The sequence below is a fragment of the Heterodontus francisci genome, chromosome 13 (assembly GCF_036365525.1).
Source record: "Heterodontus francisci isolate sHetFra1 chromosome 13, sHetFra1.hap1, whole genome shotgun sequence".
NCBI lineage: Eukaryota > Metazoa > Chordata > Chondrichthyes > Heterodontiformes > Heterodontidae > Heterodontus > Heterodontus francisci.
The window spans coordinates 53,023,315-53,047,861 of NC_090383.1; the positions used below are offsets into that span (position 1 = coordinate 53,023,315).

The following is a 24,547-nucleotide window of genomic DNA, read 5'->3' on the forward strand; positions in this document are numbered from 1 at the left end:
GATGTCACAGCGATGCGGCAGGACATGAATTCGGAGAGTTTAGAAGGCAATTAAATTGCATTTAAATGCAATTAACTGGAATTTTATGCTGTCCTTTGGATTTTATGACTGGTGAAGGGATTTAAGGGCCTTCAGAGCCCTGACTGGTTAAAGGTAGCGGCAACAAGGTGAGCCTTTAGTGCTGCCTCTGCCAGTCAGCCATTCTCAAAGGCAACGCTCGCTGGAAGGTTTCGTACACTTCCAGCAGGTTTGGGCCAATCCAGTCCCACAGAGTCAAATACAACTTGACTGGTAATGGGTTTTGGGGGAGGTGGACTGCAAAGAAAGTGCAAGAGAAAGAGCGAGACCACCTGGCATGGAACAGATCCACCCAGTCTCCATGGCCCCTCCTGAGAGATGCATGACATGGTCCATTTTTGATCTCCGGATGAAGCAGAAGAAGGCTTGGGTGACCGCCACAGAGCAGGAGGGGAGTATGGACCAGACCTATGTTTGGTTCTGTCTGCTGCCACCGTATTAAGTCTAGCCAGAGAAGTTCTTAGACTGTAGTACTTAAACATTAATATTTATTTCATAACAACTATATGCACTCCACATTTGCGTATGTGACTCCTTCACAAGCCAGGCTGTGTCTGTTGTTGAGTCTCTCCCACATAATTTCTTACATCATCGTGGTAGGAGGTATTCTTTACATTCTCTCAAGATTAACCCTTTCAGACCCTTATACAACATCTCCCCCCAAGTCTTTATCCAAATATATATTTCTATACTTTTTTTTGTTTGCATGCTACCCCATCTCCCCCCCCCCCCCCCCACCCAAGTCTCTCACTTCATAGCTTCAATCTGTCAGAAGGCTTCACAACTCTCCCTGATCTTGTTATCATCAGATGTGGAAGATTGGTCGTCTTTCTCTGTTCTCTTGTGTCTCGAAGTGGATGGCCTTTGTTGAAGTTTGTAGTATCTGGTGCTGTCTGAATTTCCGGTTCAACATCTGATTTGACTAAATATATGATTGATTGACATCTTCGCTGTAAAGGAATAAGATTCCTTCCATTTCTCCATATAGTACCTTCTTGAGTTCGTAGTAGATAAGATTGCTGTTGATTCTCCTCTTTCTGGAGAATTACTCCTCTATTTTGGTCTCGTACCCATACCGTTCGCCTTTCTGACAACTTTGGTAGTTTTAGGTATGGTACCTCCTATTATAATTATGGATTTGTATCTTTCGATATGACTTTTCTTTGCCATATACTCACTGATAATCCTTGCTTTGCAATGTTGCAAAGTAATTTCTTGGGTAGAATTGGAAGTTGCATACGAAGTTTTCTTCCCATTAAGTGTTCTGATGGTGCTAATCCACATAATAGTGGAATAGTTCTGCAGGTCAGAAGTGATAATTGGATGTCTTGGTTTTTCTTCATCATGGTTTTAGTGGTTCAGACTGCTCGCTCAGCTTCTCCATTTGATTGTGGATACTTTGGAGAACTTCTTAGGTGAACAAATCCACATTTTTCTGCAAAATGCATGAAGTAATCATTTGCAAATTGTGGTCCATAATCAGATTTTTTAAAATTCATTCATGGGATGTGGTCGTTGCTGTTCAGGGCAGCATTTATTTGCCCATCCCTAATTGCCCTTGAGAAGGTGGTGGTGAGCTGCCTTCTTGAACTGTTGCAGTCCATGTGGGGTAAGGACACCCACAGTGCTGTTAGGAAGGGAGTTCCAGCATTTTGACCCAGCGACAGTGAAGGAACGGCAATATAGTTTTTATTTATTTAGAGATACAGCACTGAAACAGGCCCTTCGGCCCACCGAGTCTGTGCCGACCATCAACCACCCATTTATACTAATCCTACATTAATCCCATATTCCGACCACATCCCCACCTTCCCTCAATTCCCCTACCTATACTAGGGGCAATTTATAATGGCCAATTTTACCTATCAACCTGCAAGTCTTTGGCTGTGGGAGGAAACCAGAACACCTGGCGAAAACCCACGCGGTCACAGGGAGAAATTGCAAACTCCGAACAGGCAATACCCAGAATCGAACCCGGGTCGCTGGAGCTGTCAGGCTGCAGTGCTAACCACTGCGCCACTGTACCGCCCCGGTTCAAGTCAGGATGGTGTTCCAAGTCAGGATGGTGTGTGACTTGGAGGGGAACTTGCTGGTGGTGGTGTTCCCATGCATTTGCTGCCCTTCTTCTTCGAGGTGGTAGAGGTCACGGGTTTGGAAGGTGCTGTCTAAGGAGCCTTAGCGCATTGCTGTAGTGGATCTTGTAGATGGTACACACCGCTGCCACTGTGCGTCGGTGATGGAGGGAGTGAATGTTTGAGGATAGGGTGCCAATCAAGCAGGCTGCTTTGTCCTGGATGGTGTCGAGCTTCTTGAGTGTTGTTTGAGCTGCACCCATCCAGGCAAGTGGAAAGTATTCCATCACACTCCTGACTTGTGCCTTGTAGACAGTGGACAGGCTTTGGGGAGTCAGGAGGTGAGTTACTCACCTCAGGATTCCTAGCCTCTGACCTGTTCTTGTAGCCACAGTATTTATATGGCTACTCCAGTTCAGTTTCTGGTCAATGGTAGCCCCTAGGATGTTGATAGTGGGGGATTCAGCGATGGTAATGCCATTGAATGTCAAGGGGAGATGGTCAGATTCTCTCTTGTTGGAGATGGTCATTGCCTGGCACTTGTGTGTCACAAATGTTACTTGTCACTTATCAGCCCAAGCCTGAAAATTGTCCAAGTCTACATGGACTGCTTCAGTATCTGAGGAGTCACAAATGGTGCTGAACATTGTGCAATCATCAGCGAACATCCCCACTTCTGACCTTATGATGGAAGGAAGGTCATTGATGAAGCAGCTGAAGATGGTTGAGCCTAGGACACTCCCCTGAGGAACTCCTGCACAAAGGAAGATGGTTGTGTTTGTTGGAGGTCAATCATCTGAGCTCCAGGACATCACTGCAGGAGTTCCTCAAGGTAGTGTCCTAGGCCCAACCATCTTCAGCTGCTTCATCAATGACCTTCCTTCAATCATAAGGTCAGAAGTGGAGATGTTCGCTGATGATTGCACAATGCTCAGCACCATTTGTGACTCCTCAGATACTGAAGCAGTCCGTGTAGAAATGCAGCATGACTTGGACAAGATCCAGTCTTGGGCTGATATGTGGCAAGTAACATTCGTGCCACACAAGTGCCAGGCAATGGCCATCTCCAACAAGAGAGAATCTAACCATCTCCCCTTGACATTCAACGGCATTACCATCGCTGAATCCCCCACTATCAACATCCTAGGGGCTACCATTGACCAGAAACTGAACTGGAGTAGCCATATAAATACTGTGGCTACAAGAGCAGGTCAGACGCTAGGAATCCTGCGGCGAGTAACTCACCTCCTGACTCCCCAAAGCCTGTCCACCATCTACAAGGCACAAGTCAGGAGTGTGATGGAATACTCTCCACTTGCCTGGATGGGTGCAGCTCCAACAACACTCAAGAAGCTCAATACCATCCAGGACAAAGCAGCCTGCTTGAATAGCACCCCATCCTCAAACATTCACTCCCTCAACCACTGACACACAGTGGCAGCAGTGTGTACCATCTACAAGATGCACTGCAGCAACGCACCAAGGCTCCTTAGACAGCACCTTCCAAACCCGCAACCTCTACCGACTAGAAGGACAAGGGCAGCAAATGCATGGGAACACCACCACCTGCAAGTTCCCCTCCAAGTCACACACCATCCTGACTTGGAACTATATCGCCGCTCCTTCACTGTCGCTGGGTCAAAATCCTGGAACTCCCTTCCTAACAGCACTGTGGGTGTACCTACCCCACATGGACTGCAGCGGTTCAAGAAGACAGCTCACCACCACCTTTTCAAGGGCAATTAGGGATGGGCAATAAATGCTGGCCTGGCCTGCGATGCCCACATCCCATGAATGAATTAAAATAAAAGCTCTGCAGATTGATCCATAAGTGGGACATTTCCTTCTATCTGTCAATTCATGTGGTTGTCTACATCTCCTGCACGTCTTTCTCTCTCTATTTGGTGTACATTCTTCAGTTGTTCTTTCACTGCATCGACCTTGCTGGCTGTCTCTTGGCTTAACTGAAGGCTAGCCATTTGGGAGGTCGGAGTCTTCATCTGTCTGCTCGTGGCTTCATGTGCTCTGGCAGTGTCTACAGCCTGCGATACTGTGAGCTTGTCCTGTCCGATTAGAGCTTTCTGTACTTCAGGATGTGCAGAACCCCAAATGAGCTGATCTATCAGCCGTTCATCTGTGTCCTTAAATTTACATTTCTGGCTGTGTTTTTCAATCTTGCTACAAAATTGTCAATAGGCCTTGAAATTCATGTCGGTATATCCGATAATTTGATATTGGCTGGAGATGGCTGCTGAATCTTTCAAAAATTTTGTCTGGATTTCTGCTGTCCTCTTTGCTTAGGTCCCATCTGTTAAATAAATTTAATCCTTTATCTCCAGCCCACAGAAGGATATAGCTGACCCTCTCCTCTTCACAAGTGCCTTTTAGGAAACTACTGAATGCGAAATTGCACTTTTGTTTAAGCTTCTCAAATGCCTCTCTGAAATCATCAGCTCCATACATGATGGGCTGTAGCAATGCATTCATTCCTGTCCCGGCTGACATTTTGATTTTGTTTTAGAGTTTTCGCTCAGTTTTTCGTTCTCTCTCTCTGGCACTAGCTTGGGTCACTTTTCTCAATATGATGCTTTTAAAAATGTTGTACGTTTACTCACAGACACTCGCTGCCACCATATTTTGTCTTTATGTTGATTCTGGTGCTCAGATGTTGGAAAGAATCATACTTTAAACTTGGAAAAGGCTGGAGTCAGTTTTGTTTATTTTAGCACCATGCTTTGTGCTGTGGAACCTGATTCCCCTGGTCCTTGTGTAACATATAACATGACTCCCCAGTGCAGCTGTGAATGAGGCCCCCCACTGGAACACTTAAACATAACGACTAGTTCCTAGCTAATTAGTTCCTAACACTTTGCAGATAGTATATACAATAAAAAACATATATAACAAAGTCATGAGGATTTACTGTTTCCTTTGCCATGCACACAGGAATTAAGCATACCCCAGGTAGAAAGCATGTCAAAATTGGTTCATGTTTCTCGAAAAATGCAGTACTGTTGGATTTTTATCACTATGGGCCCGATGCAAACTCCAACCACCTGCCTAGCAGGAAGTAGGGTGGGGAGCAGCAAAAATGAGACCAGTCACTTTCCCCTCTGATCCTGCTGCCTTCCTACCATGTCCTGATGTTAAGCTACTCTTTTGAACTGGCAAGCAGGACACCAGCAGGAAGGTAATGGGTTCCTCTTTAAATATGCAGATTGGGTCTGGGCAACACCCGATCTGCGAAATGAATTGGAGGCCTGATTGAGTGTGGGGTGCCGGCTCCCCCATCAGGTCACGGTTGCTGGCAGCTGGATTGTGGGCCAGAAGATAGCCAGCAGGTAAGTTTAAAACAAAAATTCAGTTTCCTTGTGGGAAAGAAGGAGCTCCTCCGAGACGCACAAGGAAGCCTTGGGCCACCCTTGCACAAGGACGTCCCTCTTCTACCCAATCACCTCCACAGCCCGACTGCGGGTCCCACAGGTACCCAATTGCAGCCTCCTGCTGTCATATTCCTATCTTTGTTCGCCGGCCACGTCGTGTATCTGATCGAATTCAGACGCGACTCCAGAAATGTTTATAGAAATGTGCCCAGACTGCTCGGGTGCACTGCCCACTTTGGGTCCCAGAGGCACCATATCTGTCCACCTCTGCCCTGGCCTTTTTTTTTAGGACTCCTGCAGCATGTGCTTCTTTCTGCTTTATATTGCTGTTTATTCTGTGGTCTTACCTCTATCCAGATCTTTTTCTTGTGTTTGAAAGACCCTCTGGCATCAGGCTGCTGTGCTTTCACCATTGAGCCATGCAGCAACTGTGTGAATCACTGAATCTGGAAAAATAGAGGAAAATCTCTGGTTTAAGATCACTGATGAGAGGGGGCTGGTAACACAGTGACATTTCATGGATCTCACCAGGAGCAGAAAATTAAAAGGGGCCAGACTGGAGTAGAGCTTTCCACTGGTGTCTAACAATCCTTCACTTGTACTGGACGGACAAAATATAAAAACATGAAAACTTGAAGGATAAGTCAAACTGTTGATGGACACAGTAAATTGTGCATTTCTTCAAGGTCGGCTTATCTTTGTTACCAGTAAGCATGACCATTCTACACACTTTTGGCCAGCCTCCCTACTACTACCCTGCACAAACTTGAGACCATTCAAACTCTGCTGCCCATGTCCTAACTCGTATCAAGTTCCTTTCACCCATCATCACCACTTTGCTCGCTGACCTAATTAGGCTCCTGGTTGAACAATACTTCAATTTTAAAACTCTCATCTTGTTTTCAAATCCCTCCATAGTCTTACCCCTCCCTATCTCTGTAATCTCCTCCAGGTTTACAGGCCCCTGAGATGTCTGTGCTCTGCCAACACTGACCTCTAGAGCATTCCAGATTTTCATTGCTCCACCTTTGGCAGCCATACTGTCAGTTGCCAAGGCACTAAACTCTAGAATTCTGTCCCTAAATCTCTCTGCCCCTCTACCTCTCTTTCTTTGTTCAGACACTCCTTAACACTTACCTCTTTGTCCAAGCTCTTGGTCATCTGGCCTAATAACTCCTTATGTGGCTCAGTGTCAAATGTTTTGCTTGATAACTCTTGTAACATGCCTTAGGATCTTTTGTTACATTAAAGGCACTATATAAGTGCAAGTTCTTGTTGTTTTAGGTTTCACAATTGAAAGATTTTTAAGCTGAACAGAAAAAAGCAAAGTGATCTTTAAATGTTCAACAGACTAAGCAAGCCATATTTTCACTAAAAGTTACTTCAACAGTCACTCTCTAGATCAACAAGCACCCCTACCACCACTCCAGTTCACACAGACTCTGTAACTGTCTAATTCCCCACTCCAGTTCACAGAGATACGGTACCCCATCCATCTCCCCACCGCAGTTCACAGAGACACCGTACCCCCTCCAATTCCCCACTCCAGTTCACAGAGACACGGTACCCCATCCATCTCCCCACTGCAGTTCACAGAGACACTGTACCCCATCCAACTCCCCATTCCAGTTCGCACAGACAATTTACCTCATCAAACTCCCCATTCCAGTTCATACAGACAATTTACCTCATTAAACTCCCCACTCCAGTTCACACAATTGCTGTACCCCATCCAAGTCCCCATTCCAGTTCAGAGGTACTGGGCTGGATTTTACTGTAGGTGGACAGGGATTTGCCACCGACGTAAAAGTCGGTGGCAAATCCCTTCCGCCTAGCCCGGGGATCCGTCCTGCTTGAGGGAGGAGGTCCCACCTCAGTGAGCTGCCAGACAGTCAGCAGGCCGACAGCCGGGAGCAATGGCCACTGCTGGGACTGCAGCCCAGCCAACTAGATGGAGCCATGAGTGAAGGTAAGTTGGGCATGCCTCACCATCGGATCGGTCCTTCCCTGGTGAGGCTGGAGTGGTCGTGTGGGGGGAAGCGGGGGGCGCCTTGGGTCCCAGGGGTGGGTTGGGAGGTGGGGGCGGCCCTCAATTGGGCACCCTATGCCCGACTGCCATGCACCCCACCCCCCGCCGCTCGGAAAGGCCGGCAGCTATTGCTGGGCAGCCTTTCACATCCCCAGCACCCCTGCTTGCCATGGATAAAATTCCCATGGAGGCGGACAAGGGCCCTTAAGTGGTCGTCAAGTGGCCACTTAAGGGCCTTGATTGGCCTCGGGCGGGCGGGCTTCCCCACCACCCCCCCCCCCCAACCCCGTCCGCCCGGCTGCTGTAAAGTTGACCAGAGGTGGGACCAGGGCGGGTAGGCCTCCTGGAGCATCCCGCTCAATTTTATGCCACCTCCTGGGGCGGCATAAAACTCAGCCCACTGTACCCCATCCAACTCCCCAGAGCAATTTACAGAGACACTGTACCCAATCCAACTCCCCATCCTTTCACAGAGATACTCTACCCCATCCCACTCCATACCCTTCCACAGAGACAGGCTCTTGTTCTCCACCCTCATTTCATGCTAATATTCTTCTGCCTCCCCTTGTCAATTCTGCTGTGGAAGGCTTCTTAGAAAATTATGCATTGCCATGAAATTTGTTCTACTAATATCGAACGAGAACTCGTAACCAAACTGCCTGTACTTTTCCAATGAGTTGGCTGCTTTACATGAGCTCCCACCAGTGACATAGGGACTGTGGTAATATCTTTTTAGGATCTATGCAGTGTAAAAGCAGGAAATATGGAATGAATAATTCGCTGAAATACACTGCCAGGAAATACATGTTTCGAGTTTTTTGCTGATGTGCATAAAATGAAAATGTGAGTGAAATCCAAAGGTTCAGTGATTTTCCTCCTTCCCAATAGGTTCACACCATTTGCAAATGGACCTGAAGATACTCCTGAAGAAATCCTAGCACGCATTGGAAGTGGGAAATATGCCCTCACTGGAGGAAATTGGGACACTATTTCTGACGCTGCAAAGGTGAGTGGAATGAACGTAGGCAAACAGACAAGCCACTGAGCCCTGTTTTGCAAATACTGGAACTAATTTTATTGGAAAAATAATGGTATCTGAATGATGCACAATGTTATTAATGCACAAATTGGGCAGAAACTAATAGCAAGGAGAAGATTCCCCATAAATTGTGAACTGGTACAAGATGCTGGCTGATTTGCATCGCTCCGCTGTTAGCTTCACTAAAATGTTATCTCGTGCTTAACCTCCCATGATTTTCATGATGTTGCACATTAATTGCCCATTAAACTCACTGCAAAAAGTTGTCTAGTAATGAATTGTGTAAGTGTCCTTTTAATGATTTGTGAATGACTGCCAATCACCCTCTCTTCCACAGAAAAGGAACAGTTATAAGCATTGAGTCTCATTCCTTCAGTTGTTTTAGAAGATTTTAAAAATGTTAAATTTTAAATGTAAATTTTTTTTCCTTTCCTTTCTGTCTCTTTTTTTCACTCTTTCTTAATCCAATCTTTCTGTTCCTCTCTTTGCTGCTGATCTGTACTGGGGTGGGCTGTTCAGCAGGGATGTGGGGTTCTGATCCCTGAACACAGTGGAATTTTAGCTCCATGGTGTGTCTGTTTTCTTTACCAAGACCATCCCTGCTGGAAGCCAGCCTAATTGACAGGCCTGGCTCCCTATCAGGTGGCTGCAGAAGTGGTCACAGCCCATGAGCAGGCAGGCTCCCTGCTGCTGGAGGAGAGACCAAGAGCGAGAGGAGGTACAATGTGGCTTGCAGGGTTGAGGAGTGATCACGAGGGGTTGGAGACAGAGACAGTTCGGGGCAGATGTGGAGGGTCAGTGATTGTGGCATGATTGGGTGGTTCCAATCATGGGGTTGCAAGCAGGTTAGCTTGGAGGACCAGGAAGAAGCACTCCTGCTGCTTCAGGCTACAAACAGTGCTTGAAAGGCAGTTACCTCATCCATGCAGCAGTCCTCACCTCCCTTTGGTTGTCAGCTTTCAAGAGGCCCTGAAACATGGCTAGCCAGGAATAAAGAGAGAGAGGAGCACAGCGGGAGGGAAGGGAGAGAGGAGCATGGCGGGAGCAGCAGGAGCGGAGCAGGGAAAAATCGAAAAGTGACATCAGAGTGATGTCACAATCAACATTGTGAGCAGGGAAACAGAGAGCCGCCAGGGTGAGTATACAGGTAAGCTTTTAATTTAATTTAATTTAAATCAAACATAGCATCAAACATCACAGGCAAGCAGGTAGGTGATTGGTTTGAGAAGAAGCTACCTGTTTGGTGTGTATTTGGTAAGTGATTAAGGTCCATTCTAATCCTAACGTTTAAAATAGTAAAGGAACTAGTGGGAAGCTGAATAAAATATGTATAAAAAAGAAAAAGAAAATAAATAATTGAATAAAATAATTAAGTAGTTAATTAAAACACATTAAGGATGGCAGGACAGGTGGTGTGTTATCGCTGCAGCATGTGGGAACTCCTGGATGCCAGTGTGATCCAGGGCAAACACGTCTGCAGTAAGTATTTGCGACTCGAAGAGATTCGGCTCAGAGTCATTGAACTGGAGTCCGAGCTGCAGACACTGCGACACATCAGGGAGGGGGAAAGTTATCTGGACATTTTGTACCAGGAGGTGGTCACACCCCTTAGGATAGGGTCTTCTGTTTTGGACAGTGGTCAGTGGTCAGGGACAGGAGAGCATGGCTGTAGCTGAGGCAGGTAAGGGGACACAAGGGACATGAGTGCAGGAGCCTCAGCCTTTGTGATTGTCCAACAGGTTTGAGGCTCTTTCAGCTTGTTTAGATGAGAATGGGTGCTGCAGGGTGGATGAGCAACCTGACCATGGCACAGGAAGCCATTCAAGTGGAGGGAGAAAAAAGGAATGTAGTGGTAGTAGGGGACAGCATAGTTAGGGGATTGACATTGTTCTCTGTATCAAGGAGCAAAAGTCCAGACCTGGTGCCGGGGTTCAGGACATCTGCTCAGGGCTAGAGAGGAACTTACAGTGGGAGGGGGAGGATCCAGGTGTCATGGTCCGTGTAGGTACCAACAACATAGGCAGGACAAGGAAAGAGGTTCTGCATAGTCAGTATGAGGAACTAGACGCCAAATTAAGAAGCAGAACCTCACAGGTAATAATCTCTGGCTTATTACCTGAGCCACGTGCAAATTGGCATAGGGAAAATAAGATTAGAGAAATTAATGCATGTCTCAAAAACGGGTGTGGTAGAAGTGGGTTCCAGTTCATGGGGCACTGGCATCAGTACTGAGGAAAGTGGTGGCTGTAGTGTTGGGATGGTCTACACCTGAACCGTGCTGGGGCCGGTGTTCTAGTGAGCCACATAACTAGGGAAGTGGAGAGGGGTTTAAACTGAATAGTGGGGGAAAGAGATCAAATTTGGGAAGATATGGTAAATCATGGAGTAGAGACAAGGCAAGAGAGAAAGGTATTAATATGGAAAATGATAGACTGTGACAGGAAGGGTCAGAGCATACAAATCTAAGAGTAAAATCAGCAGAGAAGGCTAGAGGGTACAAAAATAATAAAAGGGCAAAACTAAAGGCTCTGTACCTGAATGCACATAGCATTCAAAACAAAACAGATGAACTGAGAGCGCAAATAGAAATAAATAAGTATGATCTGATAGCCATTACAGAGACATGGCTGCAGGACGACATAGATTGGGACCTGAATATTGAAGGGTACATGGCATTTAGGAAGGACAGGAAGCTCGGAAAAGGTGGAGGGGTAACTCTGTTAATTAAAGATGTTGTTAGCGCAATAGAGAGGGATGACCTAAGTTTAGGAGACCAGGATGTAGAAGCAGTTTGGGTAGAGATGAGAAATCATAAAGGCAAGAAATCACTTGTGGGAGTGGTGTACAGGCCACCTAACATTAACCACACTGTAGGACGGGGTATAAAGGAAGAAATAATGGCAGTTTGTCAGAAAGGTACAGCGATGATTATGGGGGATTTTAACACACATATAGACTGGAAAAATCAGATGGACAGAGGTAGCCTAGATGAGTACATAGAATGTTTTCGCGATAATTTCTTGGAACAATATGTTCTGGAGCCAACCAGAGAGCAGGCTATACTAAACCTGGTATTGTGCAACGAGATAGGATTAATTAATGACCTCATAGTTAAGGCACCCCTAGGTAGCAGCATCATAATTTGATTGAATTTTACATTCAGTTTGAGGGAGAGAAGAGTAGGTCCAAGACTAGTATTTTAAACTTAAATAAGGGCAATTATTAGGGCATGAAAGCAGAGCTAGTTAAAGTGAACTGGTAAATCAGGTGAAAAGATAGGTCAATAGAGAGGCAGTGGCAGACATTTAAGGGAATATTTTGGAATACACAGAATAGATACATTTCAACGAGAAAGAAAAATTCCAAGGGTGGGACCCGTCATCCGTGGTTAAGTAAAACAGTTAAGGATAGTATCAAACTTAAAGCAAAAGCCTATAATTGCACAAAGATGGGAGGCAGGTCAGAAGATTGGACAGAATATAAAAAATAACAAAGAATAACTAAAAGATTAACAAGGAAGGTAAAATTAGAGTACGAGAGAAAACTAGCTAGAAATATAAAGACAGATAGTAAGAGGTTCTATACATATTTTCAAAAGAAAAGAGTTAAGAAAGTGAGTGTTGGTCCTGGAGAAAGTGAGTCTGGGGAATTAATAACAGATTATAAGGACATGGCAGAATGAATTGAATAGATACTTTGCATCGGCTTTCACTATAGAGGATAATAAGTAACATCCCAGTATTAGCTGTAAGTCAGGAAATGGAAGGGAGGGTGGAACTCAAGAAAATTACAATCACCAGGGAAGTGGTACTGAAGAAATTGTTTGAGCTGCGGGCTGACAAGTCCTCAGTCCTGATGGACTTCATCCTAGGGTGTTAAAAGAAGTGGCTCATGAGATAGTTGATGTGTTAGTTTTAATTTTCCAAAATTCCTGAGATTCAGGGAAGGTTCCGTTAGATTGGAAAATAGCGAATGTAACTCCTTTATTCAAAAAGGGAGACAGAAAGCAGGAAACTACAGGCCAGTTAGCTTAACATCTGTCTGAGGGAAAATGTTAGAAGCTGTTATTAAAGACGTTATAACAGGGCATTTAGAAAAAAACAAGGTAATCAGGCAGAGTCAACATGGTTTTGTGAAAGAGAAATCATGTTTAACCAATTTATTGGAGTTCTTTGAGGGAGTTACATGTGCTGTGGATAAAAGGGAACCGGTGGATTTAGATTTCCAGAAGGCATTTGATAAGGTGCCACATGAAAGGTTATTGCAGAAAATAAAAGCTCATGGTGTAAGGGGTAGCATATTGCCATGGAGAGAAGATTGGCTAGCTAACAGGAAACTGAGAGTAGGCATAAATAGTTCATTTTCCGATTGGCAAGATGTAACGAGTGGTGTGCTACAGGGATCTGTGCTGGGGCCTCAACTTTTTATAATTTATATAAATGACTTAGATGAAGGGACCGAAGGTATTGTTGCTAAATTTGTTGGTGACACAAAGATAGGTAGGAAAGTAACTTGTGGAGAGGACATAAGGGGGCTACAAAGGGATATAGATAGGTTAAGTGAGTGGGTAAAAATCTGGCAAATGGAGTATAATGTGGGAAAGAGTGAAATTGTCCACTTTGGCAAGAAGAATAAAAAAGAAGTGTATTATCTAAATGGTGAGAGATTGTAGAGCTCTGAGATGCAGAGGGATCTAGGTGTCGTCGTGCATGAATTGCAAAAGGTTAGTATTCAGGTACAGCATGTAATTAGGAAAGCTAATAGAATGTTATTGTTTATCGCAAGGGGAACTGAATGCAAAAGTAGGGCGGTTATGCTTCAGCTATACAGGGCATTGGTGAGACCGCATCTGGAGTACTGTGTATAGTACTGGTCTCCTTATTTAAGGAGGGATGTAAATGCTTTGGAGGCAGTGCAGAGAAGGTTTACTAGACTAATAACTGGAATGGGGTGGTTGTCCAATGAGGAAAGGTTGGACAGGCTAGGCTTGTATCCGCTGGAGTTCAGAAGAGTGAGAGGCGACTTGATTGAAACATATAAGATCCGAAGGGGTCTTGACAGGGTGGATGTGGAAAGGATGTTTCCCCTTGAGGGAGAATCTAGAACTGGGGGTCACTGTTTAAAAATAAGGGCTCACCCATTTAAGACAGAGATGAGGAGAAATTTTTTCTCTCAGAGTGTCGTGAGTCTTTGGAATTCTCTTCCTCAAAAGGCGGTGGAAGCAGAGTCTTTGAATATTTTTAATGCAGAGGTAGATAGATTCTTGTTGATAAGCAAGGGGGTGGAAGGTTATTGGGGGTCAGTGGAAATGTGGAGTCATCAGTTCAGCTATGAACTTACTGAATAGCGGAGCAGGCTTGAAGGGCCAAGTGGCCTGCCTCTGCTCCTAATTCGTATCTTCGTATCTAAACCTCGAAGAGAGATATAATCTGAGGCATGCAGCCTCATTAAAATCTTCAAATGAGCAGCCCGCCTTCTGGGAACAGGTTTGTTGCCTGCCACCATGTCACCTCCCTTAAAACAAATTGGGTGGGTTTGATGCAGGCTGGGCTTGGACTTGAGATGTAAAATTTTTTTATATCCCTCCCAACACAAACCCCCCTGTTTTTGGGGTTTAAGATTCCTGGATGATAAATCGGATAGCTTTTGCACATAGATGAGAGGATTATAATGCATGATTACCCCATGCCCATTCTATGTAATGCAGACAAGACACCAACTTGGTGCTGCCTGGTCATTATAACTAATGCTGTGTGCAACCAGCATGAAACACACTGTTCATCGGCTGTGTGCATCAGCAGGGGGGCCCAATCGTAGAAATTTAGAATTTATGGCACAGAAGAAGGCTGCTCGTCTCATCGTGTCTGTGCCAATCAAAAAGGAGCTATCTAGCCTGATCTCACTTTCGACCTTTTGGTCCGTAGCCCTGTAGATTACGGCACATCAAATGCATTTCCAAGTACTTTTAAATATGATGAGAATTTCTGCCTTTACTACCCTTTTAAGCACTGAGTTCCAGAATCCCACAATCCTCTGGGTGAAAAAATTTCTGCTCAACTCCCGTCTGATCTTTTCACCAGTTACTTTAAATCTGTTGGTTATTGACATCTCTACTAACGGAAACAGGTCCTTCCTATCCACTCTATCTACGCCCCTTATAATTTATACACTTCAATTAAATCTCCCTTCAGCCTCATGTATTCTGAAGAAAACAACCCCAGCCTCACCTTAAGCAACATACTGCGGATGCTGGAAATCTGAAATAAAAACAGAAAATGCAGGAAATACTCAACAGGTCTAGCAGCATCTGTGGAGAGAGGAACAGAGTTAACGTTTCAGGTCTGTGACCTTTCAGCAGAACTGAAAAAGGTAGAAATGTAATGGGTTTTGAGAAACTGAAAGGTGAAAAGGTGGGAAGAAGAACAAAAGGGAAGGTTTATGACAGAGTGGAAGACATGAGAGATTACACGACAAAAGGTTTCATGGTGCAAGGCCAAAGAGAATGGTAATGGGACAAGTTAAGAAACAAAAGATGTGTCCAGAGAAGGTATGAATGGCAGGATCCTAAATAGTTGCCCTCTGAAAACAAAGTAAAGGAAATAAGTGAGAAATGAGAGAAAAAATAAAAACCAACAAAGAAAAATTAAACAAAATGGGGCAAAGGTTACATTCTAATATTGTTGAACTCAATGTTGAGTCCAGAAGGCTGTAAAATGCTTAGTTGAAAGGTGAGGTGCTGTTCCTTGAGCTTACGTTTAATTTCATTTGTACACAGTAGCAGGCCAAGGACAGAAAGGTCAGAGTGCCAGCAAGATGGAGAATTAAAATGACAGGCCTGAAGCTTGGGGTCATGCTTGTGGACGAAATGGAGGCGTTCTGCAAAGCGGTCATTCAGTCTGCATTTGGTCTCCCAATAGGGGAGAGCACACTGTGAGCAGCGAATGCAGTATACATATTTGAAAAAAGTACAAGCAAATCACTGTTTCACTTGGAAGGAGTGTTTGGGGCCTTGGATGGTGGGAAAGGAGGAGGGAAAAATGCACTTGCATAGAAAGGTGCTGCAGGGAAGAGAGGGGTTTTTGGGGGTAACTGAGGAGTGGACCAGAGTACCACGGAGGGGAGTCCCTTCAGAATGCTGAAAGGGGAGGGGAAGATGTGTTTGGTGGTGGCATTACACTGGAGGTGGGGGAAATGGCGAAGGATGGTCTGTTGAATATGGAGGCTGTGGAGTGGAAAGTAAGGGCAAGAGGAACCCTATCGTGGGTCTGGGAGGGAGGGGTCGGAGTACAAGCAAAAGTGTGTGAAATGGAATGGACACATTTGAGTACCATGTCAAACACGACGGGGCTGAATCCTTGGTTGAAGAAAAAGGAGGACATATGGAAGCATTGGACGGCACAGCGGTGCAATGGTTAGCACCGCAGCCTCACAGCTCCAGTGACCTGGGTTCGGTTCTAGGTACTGCATGTGTGGAGTTTGCAAGTTCTCTCTGTGACTGTGTGGGTTTCTGCCGGGTACTCCGGTTTCCTCCCACAGCCAAAGACTTGCAGGTTAATAGGTAAATTGGCCATTGTAAATTGCCCCTAGTGTAGGTAGGTGTTAGGAAATTGGGGGAAGGTGGGGATGTGGTAGGGAATATGGAATTTACATAGGATTAGTATAAATGGGTGGTTGATAGTCAGCACAGACTCAGTGGGCCGAAGGGCCTGTTTCAGTGCTGTATCTCTCTATGACTCTATGACATTGGTATGGAAGGTTAGATCGTCCGAACAGAGACAGAAACTGGGAGAGTGGAATAAGGTCCTTACGGAAAGCAAGGTATGAGGAAGTGTAGTCAAGGTAGCTATGGGAGTCAGTGGGCTTATAGTGAATATTGGTTGATAATCTATCCCCAGAGACAGAGAAGTCAAGGAAGGAAAGAGTTGGAGAGGGACCATGTGAAGATGAGAGAAGGGTAAAAATTGGAAGCAAAGTTGATGAAATTTTCCAATTCAGGGCAAGAGCAGGAAAAGACACCGCTGCAGTCATCAATGTATGAGAAATTAGGTAAGGGAAGGGCACTGAGCAAGACTGGAACAATGAATGCTCCACATATCCCGCAAAGAGGCAGGTGGTGTGGAATGACCTTAACAGCTGGAAGTGAAGGTCACCAGAGGAAGTAATGTTGCGTCACACATGACCAGGGAGTTGTGCATGTTACCCCACAGAGTGAGATGTGTTTAGATGTGGCTCATGCAGTAACTGTTTGTATATTTATGTCCCAGTGAAGTTATAATAAAAACATGTTTTCTTTGGATATTACTTGTAGTCCTGTGAGTCTTACAATAATTCACATATCAAAGGAACACGTAATACTACACAGTGGCAATATTTGGGATATATTTTTTGCTGAAGGCCACCAAATGTTACATCGTAGCAGCATTTTTTTTCCCCTGAAGAACACAAGAAGTCAGAACAACGAAAAGTAGGCTGCCTACCTGGAGTGGCTGAAGATCGTAGAGAGCAGTCGGCAGGAGATCCCACAACACTGCAGTGAGATAGGCTACAGACAGGACCCCAGAAGATATTGAAACTGTTGTGTAAAGAAGAGTAGGTAATTTTCCAGGAGATCAAAACTTTCACCTAATCTGACGGTAGATTGAAAAATTTGAAAAGCTGTACCTGAAGCCATTTCTGTTTTAATTTTCCTGTGATTTTGCTTCAGGGGTGGGGTGTAAACTGAAAAGAGAGGCAAGAACTCAACAGTGCCACTGGAGGTCTACCGCACAGTGAGAAAACCTGGCTATGGCAGCTGCCAGTACTGCAAGCTGCAGCCCTCTTAAAAAAAAACTGATCTCTGAGTTTTATTTTAAAAACTACTCTGTCAAAAAAAGTAGTCATTCTTAAAGGGACAACCCTGCAGAAATCTGTATACACAAGAAAAAAGAAGTGTGCCTATGAAAAATAAAACCTGTAAAAAGCCTTGTATTTATTAAAAAATAGTAGGATCATTAAGGCAATGGCTTTCAGATATTCAGTTACAGATTGGAAGGCGTCAGACATAGCATCTGAATTTAAACTGTTTCGACAGTGAATGGAACTGTGTTTCCTGGATCATGAAATGAGTGAACCACAGAAACAAGCTATCAAGATTAAGATCGCACTGGTCAATGAGGGCCTGCAACAGTTCAATGCATCAAGATTATCAGCTGGGGATCAGAAGGACTCTAGCAAGAAATGGACATTCCTGGAGCAGCAACTGAAAGTAAAATTCAATTTCCGAGTACATAGGCTTGAGCTTATGATCTGCTGGCAAAGACAAGATGAGTCCAGTGATCAGTTTGTTGACAGATGTGAGACAAGTCTCAATATTGTGACTATGCAGATATCAAATTGTCAAAATGGATTATAAAGTTAGTCGTCGTGTCTACCCCAATAGAGGCCTTTTAAAAAGACCTGCTAGAAAAGAAGAAAAGGCACACCATAGATACACTACTTAATGATGGAAGGAAATTTGAAGCCATCATGGCTGGGCATTTACAGTTACAAGCATTGTGGGCGGCTCAACAATTGGTATGGTAACCAAGACACAGAAGTCTGTTAAGCCTTGTGGCAAATGTGGCCTGACTCATCCAGTTTGCAGTTATCAGGACCAATGAAAAGCTTGTGGCATGCAAGGACATTGGGCAGTGCATTGCAGAAGGCTGAGCTGAGATACTGCACACAGGAATGGTGGCAGATCACATGCAGAGAGAACGTCTGCAAAACAGGATGGCAAATGTACCAAAAGGTATGCCAACACACAACAAACACCCAAGCAGGTACATCAGGTCAACAGAGACAGTTTGTCAGGACTCAGGTGAAGAATGCACCCGTGTGAACAGCGAGCAAGCATTTCATATAGTTAACTTGAATCAACATGTTAATGCAATTATGCAATCTGAGGCATTTGCCATGATCGGGATTGTATGTCTGAGAAGAGTGGCAAATTTAAACTGAGAGTAAAAACTGACACCAGAACAACAGCAAATATTCTGCCCATCTGTATGCTGAAGGATATGTAATTAAAGAAATGGGAATCTATGGTGTACCCCACCACAGCTAGGCTGACGGTCTACAATGATTCTCCAATCAAGTGCATTGGAACGATAACCTTACAGTGCAGTTATGGAAGCTACAAATGGCTACCACAAATGTTTTATATTGTAGACACAACTGGACCAGCTGTTGCAGGGCTTCTAGTATGCCGAGGTTTACAAATTGTAACAATACATGAGGTCAGCACTGCACCGGAAGGTATGGAAGATTGCAACACTGAGTGCATTGAGCCGGTTAGAACCCTGAAACTACTTTACCCAGACAGGTCTGATGCAATCAGTGATTTCAAGTGTGATGTCATATTGTGCACGAGGGAGGATGCATTTCCCATTGTCGACCAGCCAATGAAGTGCAGCATGTACATTCAAGAGAAGCTTAAAGTGGAGCTTGATGAGATGGAACACAACAGAGACATCCACCGAGTGCACCAGCATTCCAATTGGTGCAGCTCCATTTACCTGTGTGCTGAAGAAAGTTGACCATCTCAGGGTTTGTTTAGACCCACGACAACTGAATATAGCCCTCAAGAGACGCTTGCATAAAATTCTGACTCTGGAAGAGCCGAATCCTATGTTTACTGGTACTAAATATATTTCAAAGCTCAACACGAAGCATGGCTACTGGTCTGTCCACTTAGAGTCAAAGAGTCATAGAGAGATACAGCACTGAAACAGGCCCTTTGGCCCACCGAGTCTGTGCCGACCAACAACCACCCATTTATACTTATCCAAGAAGTCCCAGCTACTCACAACTTTTAGAACGTCATTTGGGAGACACTGTTTCGGACGGTTACCCTTTTATTTGTGCTTCATCCAGGACATTTTCCAACAATACATGGACAGATTAACAGAAGATGTCCCAGGCTGTATCTATAGCCGACAATATTGAGGGGATGGGGCTGCTCATCATGAGGACCTTGTCTTTAATAGTATGAAGTGCCAGATCAACGTTAGTCACATCAACTTCTTTGGGTCGATATATTCAGCCACATGAATATGCCCAGACCCAGTTAAGATTGAGGATGTCAGAGCCTTGCCAACTCCTCAGGCCCGAGAAGACCTATAGCAGTGTCTAGGGCTGTTCAACATTTTGGCCCCTTTACAACCCCAATTTCATAGAGCGAGGAGCACCACTTAGGGGACTGCTGCATAAAGAAACCCCTTACTTGTAGCAGGAAGTCCTGCCTCTAAAAGCTGCTAGCCTATCACCTGTTGCTGGACTGCACCAAGCGAGAGGAACCACAATGGAGGAGGCCCTGGAAAAGGTGAGTTGTTCAGGCCTTGCCGGGGACAATTTACTATGTAAAAGATGCTATGTAAATGTAAGTTGTTGTTGCTGTATACTTAAAAAGTAATTTGTTGGCCATCAAACACTTTGGGACACCATGAGGATGTGAAATGTGCTATAGAGATGCAAGTTTTTTTTAAATGGGTGGATGCCTTCGCTAAAACAGATGGCAACAAAGTTTGTACAGAAGAATTTGCTCATCTGTTTTAAATTTTGCACAATATAATTTCAACAACAACTTTCTCCTTTAATGCAGGTCTGTCACAGGAGTGAAATCAAACAAAAAATTACACCAAGCCAAAGGAGATAAGGGCTAGAGGGGCCGAATGGCCTAATTCTGCCCCTAATTCGTATGTTCATATTAGAGTCTTGTTAGGCAAGGGAATGAAAGGTTATCAGGGGTAGATGGGAGTGTGGAATTTGAGACACAAACAGATCAGCCATGATCTTATTGAATGGCGCAGCAGGCTAGAGGAGCAGAATGGCCGACTTCTGCTCCTAATTAGTCTGTTCGTATAAATACCAAATATGTTGAAAAATTTTAAAACGTTGCTGCTTGTCTAATGTATTGGTATTTCCTCCACAGGACATGGTATCTAAGATGCTTCACGTAGATCCTCATCAAAGGCACACAGCAGCACAGGTCCTTCGACACCCCTGGATAGTGAATCGAGAATACCTATCACAGAATCAGCTCAGCAGACATGACACCCATTTGGTCAAGGCAAGTTCCAGATAACCTGTTTAAATATAGGCCTTGTTCTTACCACTGTGCCTTCTATTCCCACTGTGTAAATACCCTGCTATATAGTGTGTTTTATTAACCTTGCTGCTAGTGACTACTGCACACAAAACACTGGCCACTCACAATAACATGGGTTCTTTATTCAAGGATGATTCTGCATGTACACACAGGTCACCACTGTATAGCTACTTTCTTTAGACTATCTTTACACCAGAAGTCACATGGTGTGTTACATCACAGCTCTTACACTGCTGTGCATTATCACATGACCACACCTCTTAGAGATGTGCCACAACATCCCCCTTTTTTCTCAATAAAAACATATCTCCCTCAAATAGGAAAAAGTTAAATAAATACAATTCAACAACAGTGATAGAAGATAAACATAAATGGTACAAAACAATAACAGAGACATGTAGAATCATCAGTCATGATAATATAAAGGTGGCTTGATGAAACAGCCTGATCGAGAAACAGGGTAACAGTTCTTGGAATCCGGAACAGATTTGCATAGACTCTTCTCTATGGGAGTAGAATGCGTAGACTGTGCCCAAACTTCATCTTTGATCTTGTCCGGTTTGTGATAGAGTCTTCCATGGATCTGGATCATGGACTGTGCTGATCTGACCTCTATTCCTGCGCAATGTAGCACCAGTAGAAGTAGTAAACTTGTATGAACGTGGTCTGGTCCTACCCTGGAGACTTGTGCAGTATTCCATGTACCAGTTATAGGATTTTGTATTGTGACCTGTTGTCCCATCGTTGATTTGGGATGTTCACTCCCAGTATGACTATCGTGTACATCTTTCATCTTCCCTCATTGCTCCAAAAGAGCGTCCCTAACTTGAGAGCAGATGGAACAATGGCAACTGTGAATATCTGTGTGGATCTGGTGTCTGAACATAAGTTCGGCTGGGGAATCATAGAAGCCAATGGAGTTGCATGTAGGTGAAGCATAGCAATGTGTAAATCTTGACCCCCTTGCTGGTATTTAGTAAGGCTGCATTTTCTGACAACGCAACCATTAGGTGGCGCATTCCTAGCATGCGCAAATGCAGGCTCTTCAACTCGTCAGTGTCTGCGACGTTAAGGCATCTGCCAGGATTAAAGATGGCGCTGCTCAATTTATCACAGGAAATGCATATGCCTAGATCATTCTAGCGATCTAACCTTACATTAAGTTGGGTGGAAGCCCAGTAATATGCTACTATGTAGTTATAGGATACTAACTGTAATCCTCAGATCCATTTAAAATTCCAGTAATCCTATTAAATAAAAAAGGAATTTTATGATTGAATTTCCATTGGAAGATAATGAATTGGCACCCCAATCGATGGAAAAGAAAATCGGGCAGCGTATAAAATGTGCTGCCAATTCATTATTGTGATTCGATTATATGACTGACTAGGACTGATTTCACCCGAATGCAGCTACTAGCTCCCGCCCCACTGGTCGCTATCCCCCCCTTCTCCGTACCAGCCACTTTCCCCCCCTCAGCCGCTCACTCCAGACCTCACTGCTCCCCCCAATTCCCTGGCTGATTGTTCCCTGCTCGCACCAACCTGCTCTCCGGTCGGTCGGTCGCTCCCCGCACCCCCATTCCTGCCCCCCCCCCAGCCACTAGTTATAGGCCGTGCCGGTTCCCTCCTCTCAGCCACTCGCTCCTATGTTTGATCAGTCACCACGCGCAGTCTGAAGAAGCAAGGCGAGCCGCAAGGGGTGATGTAGGAGCAAGTGGCCGAGAGAAGGGAAGTGGTGTGGCCTGTAGCTAGCGGCTGTAAGGGGCAAAGCTGCTCCGAGCAGCAGTAGAGCAGGGTGGTGCAAAGTGAGGAACAATCGGCCGGGGAGTGGGTGGGGGGGGAGCAGCGAGGTCTGGAGCGAGCTGCTGAGAGGAGGAAGTGTCGAGGCCTGGAGCGAGTTGCAGAGGGGGAAGAGTGGCTAGTGGGGCGGGAGCAAGTGACGACAATCAAGCTCCAGCCTCAAAGTCTCCCATTCAGCCACTTCCTCCAGCCAATTGGGGGTCTGGATACCCGATGATTCTTTATCGCGCATGTGTGACGATGGATCAGGCGCAGATAGGTGATGACGTAATCCCGTGCATGTGCCACTTAGTCCTGGCAAGATGTAACTGCACATGTGCGCACTCTGATGATGTCAGCGGGTCGCTGGGTTGTCAGGAATCACTGATTTAGTAATCAGCGATTTTATTGTGCAAATCATACGTTCCGCAAGACCATTGGAACGCGGATAACGAGGTGAAGATGTGATATGTGGAACACCCCATTTCTGGCACATGTCACAAAGTGATTTCCCATTGTACTGAGGCCCATTATTGGAAATCACCTCCTCAGGTGCCCCGAATAAACTGAAAATAGCACAGAGAGTGCTTGCTACCATTGAACTTGACGTGTCATGTAGCTGTCGGATAATCGGATACTTCGAAAAATAATCTGTGACATCAAGGGAATCATAGCCATTGACATGGAATAGATCAGTGGCAGTCTTTGCCTATGGGAATGCAGGAATCTCATGGGGAATAAGACGTTCTCGATGTTGACTCGGTTGGTGAGCCTGAAATGTCTGAACAATATTGTCATTGATTCCCAGCCAATATACCATCTCCCTGGCCAACCGCCTGGTATGGTTGATACCCATATGCGATTGGTGAAGCTATTGGAGTATGTCAGTCCGTAGTGGCGCAGGGATCAGGACTTGCCTGCCCTTAAAAATGACACCATGCACAATTCCAAGCTCATCTCTGAAGTTCATAGGAACATAGGAAATAGGAGCAGGAGTAGGCCATTCGGCCCTTGAGCCTGCTCCGCCATTCAACTGGATCATGGCTGATCATCTACTTCAATGTCATTTTCCCGCACTATCCCCATATCCCTTGATATTTTTAATATCTAGAAATCTATAGATCTCTGTCTTGAACAGACTCAATGACTGAGCCTGCACAGCCCTCTGGGGTAGAGAATTCCACAGATTCACCACCCTCTGAGTGAAGAAATTCCTCCTCATCTCAGTCCTAAATGGCCTACCATTCTAGACCCCTCAGCCAGGAGAAACATCCTTTCTGTATCAACCTTTTGATCCCTGTAAGAATTTTGCATGTTTCAATGAGATCATCTCTCATTCTTCTAAAATGTAGAGAATATAAGCCCAGTCTCCTTAATCTCTCAGGACATCCCTCTATTCCATGAATTATTCCATTGCCTCTATGGCAAGTATATCCTTCCTTAGATAAGGAGACCAAAACTATACACAATACTCTAGGTGTGGTCTCACCAAGGCTGTATACAATTACAGCAAGACTTGTTTACTCCTGTACACAAATCCCCTTGCAATAAAGGCTAACATAACATTTGTCTTCCTAATTGCTTGTTACATCTGCATGTTAACTTTCAGTGACTTATGAACAAGGACACTCAGGTCCCTTTGAACATCAACACTTCCCAATACCTCACCATTTAAGAAATACTCTGCATTTCTGTTTTTCCTACCAAAGTGGATAACCTCACATTTTTCCACATTATATTCCATCTGGCATGTTCTTGCCAACACACTTAGCCTGTCTAAATCCCGCTGAAGCTTCTTTTCATTCTCCTCACAACTCACATTCCCACCACGTTTTGTGTCATCAGCAAGCTTGGAAATATTACATTTGGTCCCCACATCCAAATCATTGATGTAGATTGTGAACAGCTGGGTCCCAGCACTGATCCTTGCGATACCCCACTAGTCACAGCATGACAACCTGATCGAACTGATGGATTCAGCCACGTCTTGTATCGAGTCCGGCCAACCTTCCACTATAGTCTTCCATAGCTCCTGGAA

General features: G+C 44.9%; 1 protein-coding gene across 4 annotated transcripts in view; it reads left to right on the top strand.

Annotated features, from left to right (window-relative positions):
- The window catches only part of rps6ka2 (ribosomal protein S6 kinase, polypeptide 2), a 665,937-nt gene that overhangs the window by 630,312 nt on the left and 11,078 nt on the right, over positions 1–24,547 (top strand). For all 4 annotated transcript variants that reach the window (XM_068044824.1, XM_068044826.1, XM_068044825.1 and 1 more), the window contains 2 exons: positions 8,451–8,568; positions 20,552–20,689. In XM_068044824.1, the coding sequence (XP_067900925.1) occupies positions 8,451–8,568; positions 20,552–20,689 (256 nt within the window). The remainder of the gene's footprint in view (positions 1–8,450; positions 8,569–20,551; positions 20,690–24,547) is intronic.